Here is a 10,892-nt window from a genome sequence, read left to right on the forward strand (position 1 = left end):
CTTTGTATGTTCTGTATTCAAGTCTCAGATCCATGATTTGTAAATATGTTCTCCTGTTCAGTGGATTTACTCTTCACTTTATGGTATCCTTTGAAACACAAAAGTTTTTAATTTTGATGAAGTATCATTTATCAAATTTTGATCTTACGGATCATGCTTTTGGTGTCATAAGAAACTAGTGCCTAACCCTAGTTGTTACTCCTGTTCCCTCTGCTCTACCCCTCTTGCTCTTCCCAGACACAAATCCTGCGCTTTCCCCTTCAGTACTTGGAGCTTTCCATGGCCCTTTCCTTCCCCAAATCCAGCTGGGCTTGCTGTATCCTACCCTCCTCTCTGGCCTGCAGCACAGCACCAGGACCATGCTCTTCTATTTCTTTTTCAATCCCTTGTGGGCAGGGATGTGGTCATGGAACTCGAGAGTGACCTGCATATCTGTGGAACCCTCCATTCTGTGGATCAGTATCTCGGCATCAAATTAACATCAGCGTCACAGACCCTGAGAAATACTCTCACATCTTCATTTGGGGTTTAGTGGTCCAATATGTGCAGTCGCCAGCCAACAAGGTTGACACAGTTGCTGCAGAATGCAGCAAAGAAGGAAGCCCTACAGCAGAAACAGTGATGGCTCTTCCTCCTCCTCTTCCCTTCCCTCTTCCGTTGGTGACCCATAACCCCAAATCCCAGCCCACGAACCCCGACTGTGAATACTTGAAGCAGTTTTGTTTGGCTGGTGTTTTGTTGTTGTTGTTTTAACTAGGGGTGTGTGTGTGTGTGTGTTAGGGGTGACTGGATGAGAGGAATAATAGGAAACAGCTCTCCTCTTTTAAGAAGGGGAGGATAAGTAGGCTGGGAAACTTCAAAGCCTTCCTAGTCCTCAGCATCTGCCTTTCTCACTACTTCCCTAAAGATGGTGGGAGAGTTTCCTAGGTCTTTCCAAGGCAGCATGGGATTCATTTTGGGTATGGAAGAAATCTGTACCACAACAGGAATAAAATTTATGATGCAAAAAAAAAAAAAAAAAAAAAAAATGTAACTCCTATATTTTCTTCTAAGAACTTTATAGGACTTACATTTAGGTCTGTGATCCATTTTGAATTTTTTCAGTATGAAGCATAGGGGTCCAACTTAATTATTTTATAGATGGATATCCAGTTCCTAGCAGCATTTTGCACTCTTCCCTGCTTTTATGTGGACTTCACATTTTCCTTTATGTGGAATGTCCCTGTTCTGCTCTGTTTGTATTATTTTCTGAGTTTTTTTTTTTTCTTCTTCTTCTTTTTCTTAACATGAAGTTTTTACCTAGAAGAGGGGTTTGGCTGGTTAGTTTTAAGAATTCATAGCCACTCACATTCCTTCTAGACCTTACAGTAAACCTCTTGTACTTGCCCACTGTTGGAGTATGCAAACCCTTCCCAGTTCAGCTGCTGTTTAGTTTTTTTTTTTTTTTTTTAATGAGTACTTGTTTATTTTGGAATTTTCAGGATGTTGAGATACTCTTTTGCTTCCTTCTGCACAGATGCTGATAATTCATGTGGTCTTGTAGTTGTCAGTGGCTTCTCCCTACCCATTTGTATTTTGGGGCTCTTGGAGATCTTGTCACCACCTGGTTTTATTGTAGCTGTTGTAAATGGGTTTTGGTTTGACCTTCCTGGTTGCTCTGTTTGTTTTATGGAGAGATTTGAGGAGATTCATAAATTACACCAGTGCCGGTACCATCTTTCAAGAATCCTCATAATTAAGTTTCTTAATCTTGACATTGATGTTTTTTCCCTATTCCTCACTAGATACTCTAAGGTTAGTTAAATGTTAGATAATTTATTAAACTAAAATACAGTAAGTTATATAGGTATAGATGTACAACTGTTTATATTCTGCGTACTAAAACTAATACATGTCTCAAGAAATCTGGATATCAGATGTTTTGATACCTAATCAATCCTCTAATTTTTGTATTTATGGAAGAAAAGCTATTGAAGCCCCATTCTTGGGGCTTTTACTGCCTCTTATGTTTAATACATCTTTTCTAATAACTAACAGTTTTGTATGCTTACAAAAATAATAGTCATGTACAATAATGGAAAAAGAAATCAAAGGCTTCTATGTCATTTTTTAAAAATGGTTACTTGTCAGCAGTTGCCATTTTAATAGGCTTTGGAGTCATGCCTTATAAAACCTGCCTAAGATAGTAACCCCCACAAATAAATTGAGTCTGGTTGAAAGTTAAAGTGTTGATAATGACACTTTGGCTGGACGTGGTGGCTTGCCTACAACCCCAGCACTTTGGAAAACCAAGACAGGTGGATCTCTTGAGGCCAGGAGTTCGAGACCAGCCTGATTATGATGGCAAAACCCTGTCTCTACCAAAAATACAAAAATTATACAGACGTGATGGCATGCGCCTGTAGTCCCAGCTACTTGGGAGGCAAGGCACGAGAGTTGCTTGAACCTGGGAGGCAGAGGTTGCAGTGAGCCAAGATTGTGCTACTGCACTCCATCCTGGGCAATAGAGTGAGACTCTGTCTCCCCCCCTCCCAAAAAAAAAGAGATGAAATAAATGATAATGGCACTTTAATTTCTACCCCCAGAGATGTTTCTCTTTTGGTTCCTGGAAAAGAATACTGATCTTAGGATCAGGAGACCTGGGTTCAGTTCCTGACTTCCCATTTATTTGCTCAATTAACTTCTGTGGTTTTGGTAATTTCCCTTGTCTGTGAAGTGAGAGTGTTACACAGAGTACATACTCAGTAATAGCTTTTTACAAGGATTCTTTAACTCTGTAGTGAGAGAATCATATTTAGTTCATCTTTTTGTTCTTTAGCAGCCAGAACTTATTTTTACATACTTACTGTGTCAGTAAATTGTGATTATCATTGATGGTGTATAGACCATTGAATAATTGAAATGATAGTATTGTAAGGAATAGTTGACAAGGAGATATTTTTGTATTTTATTTGTTAATAATGGAATTCATATATGTTTTAATAAATCACTTCTCCCATTGGTCATGATGATCAGTGTTTGGCAATGTGTTTATTTTTATTACTATATACTTACTGGGCATTTTTTTTATAATGGAAGTTGTAGTTTGAAGGAAGACTGCTCTGTGAAGACAACTTGGAATATCTAACTTTTGTATTGCTATGTACATGAATATATTTTTATAAAACATTTATATTCAGTGAATATCAAGCTAAAAAGATACATAATTTATTCAGTTTTTTTCATTTTAGGGTTAAGTGCATGCCTGAATTATAGAAAACTTAATGAGAAAACAAACTTAGCACAATTATTAAATACTTATTAAAATAAAAAATATTTTAAAGTACGAATTCTCTGTTCCCATCATTCCATTTTGGAGATAACTTAGACACCAAGGTTAGCATTCTTAATCATGTCATTTTTATAAATAGAGTTCTAATTCTTGCTCAGAGCAAATGACTCTCCATTTTATGCCTGACTTGAGTGTAATTCTTGGCATTCAAAATATATATATAAAGAGAAATTGTAACTTGTCATTGTCAACTTGGGTAATACATTTTGGATAACTTAATACTTGGGTTTGAATTAATTTCTAAGGAAAACCTAGGAGACTTTTCTGAGTGGCATTGTTGAATATCTTTCCAGAAAACTCATCTACGACAGGCTGAAGGAGCCCTACTCTTTAGATAAGAATGCTTTATAATTTGTTTAATATTTTACATTTTACTAACAGTTTACACACTACTCATTTTTCTATTCACAGCAAACATATTGACTGAGATTTATTAGATTTATACATAAGTGGTTTTCTTTTCGAGCAATGCAATTGCTATGATATTTTAAATATTGATTTCTAATGTTCATTGCTGGCATATAGAAACGTAATCCATGTTTGTATTTTTATCCAGTCCTGTGACCTTACTGAATTCACTTATTTCTAGAAGTGTATGTGTGTGTGTGTGTGTGTGTATGTGTGTGTGTGTGTATTCATTTGGATTTTCTGTGTAGACTATCATGGGGACTATGTGCCTTTTACTTTCTTTTCTTTTCTTTTTCTTTCTTTCTGTCTGTCTGTCTTCTTCCCCCTCACCGCTCCCCCACCCCCACCACCGCCTTTTCTCGCTTATTGCACTGGCTAGAATTTCCAGTGGTTAGACCATATGTTCTTGTCTTGTTCCTGGTCTTAGGGGAGAAGCACTCAGTCTTTTTTCATTAAGTTTAATGTTAACTGTAGAGCTTTTGTAGATGTTCTTTATGAGGTTGAGGAAATTTTCCATATTTCTGTTTTTTGGAGAATTTTTTTCATGACTGTGTTAAATTTTGTCAGATGCTTTTTTTGAGTCCGCTGTTAACAATTGTGTGATTTTTCTTCTTCATCCTGTTACTGTGGTGGATTACAATGATTGATTTTCAAATCTAGAACAAACCTTGCATCTTGGAATAAATTCTACTTTCTCATGGCATATAAATCTGTATATTGCTGTATTCTGTTTTCTAATGTTTTCTTAAGGGTTTTTACATATTCATTTGTGAACAGTATTGAGCTGTAGTTTTCTTTTTTGGTACTGGCCTTTTTGGTATCTCGGTAATACTAGCTTCATAAAATGAACTGGGACATCTTTCCTATTTTGTGATGGAGATTATGTTGCATTTGTTTTCATTCTTTATTTAAACATTTGGTAGAATTTCCCAAGGTTGCTCCCAATCTCCAACAAACATCTGACCTGCTTCTTGTTACCATAAATTAGATTTGACTTTCCTCAGATGTTTTTAACAACATTCTACAATGTGTGTATGTGTATATATACACGCACAGACTGTTTTGTGTTTTGATACTCATTTCATTCAGCATAATTTCTGAATTTCATCTTTGTTGTATATATCAGTAGTCAGTAGTTTATTCCTTTTTATTGCTGAGTGGTATTCTGTTGTGTAATTATGCCACAATTTGTTTATCCATTCACATGTTGATGTACATTTGAGCTTTGTTCAGTCTTTGGCTGTTATAAAGTTGTATTCACGTCTTTGTGTGGACATAAGCTTTTTTTGTTTTCCTTTTTTATTTTTTTTGGAGACAGAGTCTTGCTTTGTCACCTAGTCTAGAATGCAGTAGCATGATCTCTGCTCACAGCAACCTCCGCCTCCTAGATTCAAGCAATTCTCCTGCCTCAGATTCTGAGTAGCTGGGACTAAAGGGGCACACCACCATGCCTGGCTAATTTTTGTATTTTCTTAGAGACAGGTTTTTACCATGTCAGCCAGGCTGGTCCAGAACTCCTCACCTCAGGTGATCTGCCCACTTCAGCCTCCCAAAGTGCTGGGATTACAGGTGTGAGCCACTGCGCCCAGCCTTCTTTTTTCTTTTTGAAACAGTCTTGCTCTGTCACTCAGGCTGGAGTGCAGTGGCATCTTAGGGGCTCACTGCAGCCTCTTCCTCCTGGGTTCAGGCAGTTCTGCCTCAGCCTCAAGTAGCTGGGATTATGGGTGCATGCCACCCAGCAGATTTAAAATACTGTTGTTAAAGAGAGTTGTAATTCTCTAATTAAGCACTTGGTAATTTACAGCTCACAATTTACCTTTATTCTTATAGTAGCCCAGGAATATCTTTTATTCTTTGCATTGCTGTGACGTTTCCTGAATAAAATGTACTAGTACCTAATCATCAGTTGTAATTTAAAGTCATGGTTTCATTTATATATGATTTCCACTCAAAAATTGGTTTTTCTTCGCCATTTCACAGTACCTTCTCCAGGCAAATTCCGTTCCCCTGCAGCACCATCTCCTTTGGCTCTTCGGCAACCAGTGAAAGCATTTAGTAATCATGGCTCTGGTTCTCCTGGTAGCCAAGAAATAACACAGCTCGCACAAACCACCTCCTCTCCTGGGCCTCTTATGGTTCAGAACACAGTCTCAGCAAATCCTCCCAGCAATATCAACAGTACTACTCTAACCAGACCAGCAGGGACAACTGCAATGAGAAGTGGCTTGCCCAGACCCAGTGCCCCTTCTGCTGGGGGCATACCAGTGCCTCGCAGCAAACTTGCACAACCTGTTCGCAGGTAAGTGGTAAATGTTCTGTTTCAGTATTCTTGAGTACCTGAAAGTGGATAGACTGGAATTAATTAGCTTCATGCTATGTTTGATAGTAACCAGAAAGTCATGGTGGATTGCCACCAGAGTTTTCGTACAATTTGAATAAAACATTACTATGTTGTTTTGATGAAATCCTCATTTGAGACATTTACCAATTTGATTCAGATTAAATTTGTCCAGTTTCCTAACATGATTAAGCATTTCAGAGGACTCCTAGAAAAAGATTGCTAGAACCACTTAATTTGTGATATTTGTTCATTCAGAATATAATTATATTCAATAAAGATGATAAACATATATTAGAATATAGAGTGATATTTAAGATAAAACCTGTAGTTACCAAGTCTGAGTATAATCTCTAAGCATGGTTTTCAAACCCTTATTCTGCAATTCAGAATTATCTGTGAAATTTATATAAATGTAGGTGTGTAAGTTTTACCCTTAGAGTCTAACTTAGTGGATCTGGTATGAGGCCCAGAATCTGTGATTGTGCTGGGATGGTGGTGGTGGTGATTTTTTGAGACAGCATCTTGCTCTGTCTCCCAGGCTGGAGTGCAGTGGTACAATCTTGGCTCACTGCAGCCTTGATCTCCTGGGTTTAAGCAATCTTTTCACCTCAGCCCCGCATGTAGTTGGGACTACAGATGTGCACTACCACGCTCAGCTAATTTTTGTAGTGACGGGGTTTCACCATGTTGCCCATGCTGGTATCAAACTCCTGAGTTCAAGTGATCTGCCCACCTCGGCCTCCCAAAATTCTGGGATTACAAGTGTGAGCCACTGCCCCCAGCCAATGTGCTGTTTTTTATTGTTGTTTGTTTGTTTGTTTGCTCTTCAGATGATTCTGAATCAGACAGGTTAGGAATGTTGCATCTGTAACCCTTCAAGAATGGGATTACTATCATCAGTAAACTTTGTCAACTATAATTAAACTGGAAGTATTTATCACTGTGCTAAATAAGTAAATGTTTGCTTTGTTTAATCTTCATAGTAACATTAAATGAGTAGGTTTTCTTATTTCTGTTTTTCAAAAGAGGATATTGAAATTTAATGAAATTAAGTAATTTGCCTAAAGCCACATAACTAATAAAACTATCAGTTCCAAGTATGTCTGACTTCAGTCACTATCCCATACTGCCTTTCTAGTGATGACACTGAGCTTCTAATATCACATTCATCATTCTGCCTCTCAAAATAATAAGTAAATAATAAGGTTGGTTATCCATGTGCTTGGAAAAGGTGAGAACATCCTTTCCATTCTTTGATCTAGTGGCTATGTTAACAAAATGGAAAATTATCTAGTGTCCAGTAAAACTTTAAAGTTGTGAAAATGCCACATGTGGGGAGGTTGTACAAGTACCTGTTTAGAGCTTTTGTGTTGGAAATCCTCCAGAACAGTCTTCATAGGATCATGATGCCACCTAAAGAGTAATTAATATATGTATGAGATAGTATGGTAATATTTCATAAAGACATTTATCAAATTTAAATTATAAAATTGCTTTATTTCAGATCCTTGCCAGCTCCTAAAACCTATGGTAGCATGAAAGATGACAGTTGGAAAGATGGCTGTTATTGACCAGCAAAGACAAGAATGCAGAAGTCCACGGCTTCATGGATACCCTTCACAAGGCTAAAAACAACTTTTATATGCAGACTGTTCAGATAAGACTCGTGGGATTTATAAAATCCCAGCCCTCTCTGTCTTAATTAGCACAAACTGACAGAGATCATCAAACAGCACTTTAATGACATTTAACATCAGATGTGTTTGGTAATCACACAATCACTCTCCATAGAATCACTTTTAGTTTTGTTTAATAGAAACTAGGATGATTTTTTAAATATTTGACAGAGGCCAATATCTGGGCAAATACTTAATGGATGCCAAAGAGAAATGCCCATTTGTAAATGAGAAAAATGCCCATTTGTGCGTAAGAAAATGGTGAATTCAAGCTATCCAAAACTTCACATTCAACTAATTTACTGTATAAATAGTATCAATAAATATTTCTGTTAATGAGAACTAATATTCTGACTAATGATCTAAAGTGTTTCACTAATACACCAGGAAACTACAGATAGAGATTGGGGGTGGGAGGAAAGAAGGCTGGGCTAAGAGATTGAAAACATCCCTAAATTTGGGAGAATTTCAGAAATTATTTTTGCAGATTCATTAGAAAAATTGTCACTTAATCTTAAGTTTTGGATGTAGCTCACATATCACCACCATCAGATAGTGTTACAGCATGCATCCATCATGTTGCATTGACACATCGAACTTTCTGTGTGTTTGTTTTGATTGCCAAAAGGGCTTAATATCAGTTGTACAATCTTTCTAAACTTTATAGTTCCTGGCTCAGGAAAGATGGCCTTTGCTATTGAAGCCAACTTCTTCATATGCTGTTATCTTTACAGAATTAAGAGATCCTGTTTCTATTAGCAGGTTTTCACGATAGGAAAGAACAAGTAATCTGTGTCTTTATTCTTGATACACCACCACCTCAGTGCTTACAACCTGGAACAAAACCATACAATGAGAGAGAGGGGGAAAAAATCTATGCACTTAACCTACAGAATCTCTGGTGATGACAGTTGTATTGTTGCTGTTACATGGCATAATGGTCTATTATGTGGTAGGAAAATAATAGCCTGCTAAATGCTACTTGAGTTGATCCACTTGAAACTGAGTAACTGTATAAACAACATCTATTGAAAATTCTTTCCCTTTTGACTTAGATTCTGCCTTACATCAATTTTTTGCATTTTTGGTAACAAACCTACTACATATAACTCTAACCTGATAAATACTTGTTCTCTAACGGCTCGTAATATATCTTGAGGTCACCTTTTTCAGTTTTACCAGACTATTACCAGAGTAAAACTTCCTTCTGTGGCAGGCTTCTCATTTTTTTATTACGAGGTCTGTTTTTAAATACCTAATTTGAACAGCTCTAAGATATTGGCAGTTAGGTCATCTAAAAGCTTTTAGAGATTTGAACATAAGTTCATTTCCTGTTAAAGACATTCCGTAAGTTGGCAAAAGAAATTGGGGAGAGAGAAATGGAAGGCTTGATATTCAGGGCAGCATTAAGGTTAATAGGTTGAGAGAATGATGAAAAAACCAGGACCTCCATTCTGTCATGACTGACACCATGGTAGTCTACCAGCTTGACCAGTGGGGAGTCATTTATTTAGCACAAGCAGCTGGAGATTTAAACTGCCAGTACTATGTTTTGGTGTATAATGCAAGGAAGAAACTTTATCCTTGAATTTGAGGGTAATGGGGTGGGTCAGGAAAGGATGGCGCCAGAATTCTACATGATAATGAACTCAAAATATGTTGCTTTTCAGAGGGAGATAAAGCATCTTCTTTTGGGAGGGGTATCTCGTGTCTAAGTAATTAAAAGAACTAGCTACTGTCTCTTAACCACATACAAAACAAAACAATTCTCAGTTTTCAGTGCAACATTTCAAAAAATATATATATGCTGCAATCTAATAATTAAAAGGAATTTTAACTCTATTATGAAACATTACATTTTTTAAGTTAGATAATCAGTTTCAAAAGGAGTATTCAGGTTATTTAACTTTGTTTTTGAATGGCTGCATCAGAAAAAAATGTCTATTTTTTTTTAATTAAAATATTTCATCACTTGTTAAAACTTACTTTGGATCTGAGTTTGGTAAAGTATTATTTTACCTGCTGTTGTACTGCCACAGACTATTGACTTTTAGTTTCCTAAAGAGAAAAATTGCCTTTTTACTAGAAAGCCTTTGTGTATCACAATTTTTCTGTTTGGGAAAATCTAAGGATTTACTGTGGTTAGTCTTACAGAAGAAATGTGGATTTGATAAACTAGTGCCTATGATTTTAACTTATGTTTGATATATAGTAGTAAGGGTTTTATGAATGTTGATTATTTTGTGCCAACAGCCCAGAATTGTCACTTATATGTAAGCAGAAAACAATGAGCTCTGCTTCCAAAGTTATTTAATTTTCTCAGTGTTTGAATGTTATTTTTTGTAAGTGTGTTAATAAAAGTGTAAAGAATTGGAAAAAATATAAATATTCTTAACTCAAGCATTTGCTGGATCATTTTTCTACAAAACTTGTTTGTATAATATAAAACACTCTCTGAAGAGTTGACTTTTTTTTTCAGTTTCATATCCTGGAAATCACATTTTGTAAAACTGGGGACCATTCATAATTGTCAGATACTTTTTAAAATTATCTCAATACATCACTTTTATAAAAAGTTTTTTTGAAAGAAACTTCGATACATATGATGTGGCCCCAGATGTTTGTATAACTCTAGAATGATCTAGACTATGTATGTTTTAACTTTTTATTGAATGTACAGGTATCCATTTTTGACGTTACGCATGGTCCTTTTAGATCACATGACGTTTGATTTGCAAACATTTCTATAGCCGAAGTTGTATATGTGGTTGCCTCCTTAATAAACAGCCTGACCATAATGTTTATTATTAAATTTATATTTGTTTTTTAAGTGTTGAATCTCTGGATATGGTAAGATTCCTTTTTTTCCTCTCAGTTGCCTACACTCGGTTTTAATAAATTACTCAATTGAGTTTTTCTTTAAACATGCAAACCCAAATCATATTACCCTTTCAGACTTAGTCTTCATGGGGTTGGATTATATCTTATATTTTCTCTGTCAAAGTTATTTCATATGTGGATTACTTGGAGGAAATTATAGTTTACTATAAATTAATTTGTTCTTGGAACTTTTTCACTTGCTGTGAATTAATATCTAGTTAGAAAAAGCTAGCATATGACTAGATCATAGCTAGAT

The 10,892-nt window shown here is 36.1% G+C and overlaps 1 protein-coding gene and 1 pseudogene across 3 annotated transcripts in view; both read left to right on the plus strand.

The window, feature by feature from the left end:
• Positions 1-10,594, plus strand: part of SLAIN2 (SLAIN motif family member 2) — an 86,240-nt gene extending 75,646 nt beyond the window's left edge. For all 3 annotated transcript variants that reach the window (XM_010344193.3, XM_003933640.4, XM_074396099.1), the window contains 2 exons: positions 5,720-6,038; positions 7,585-10,594. In XM_010344193.3, the coding sequence (XP_010342495.3) occupies positions 5,720-6,038; positions 7,585-7,651 (386 nt within the window). In that variant the 3' untranslated portion in view covers positions 7,652-10,594. The remainder of the gene's footprint in view (positions 1-5,719; positions 6,039-7,584) is intronic.
• On the plus strand, positions 152-5,712 carry LOC141583946 (U6 snRNA-associated Sm-like protein LSm2 pseudogene; annotated as a pseudogene).
• Positions 10,595-10,892: the final 298 nt, after the last annotated feature.

The sequence above is a fragment of the Saimiri boliviensis genome, chromosome 3 (genome assembly GCF_048565385.1).
Source record: "Saimiri boliviensis isolate mSaiBol1 chromosome 3, mSaiBol1.pri, whole genome shotgun sequence".
Taxonomy (NCBI): Eukaryota; Metazoa; Chordata; class Mammalia; order Primates; family Cebidae; genus Saimiri; species Saimiri boliviensis.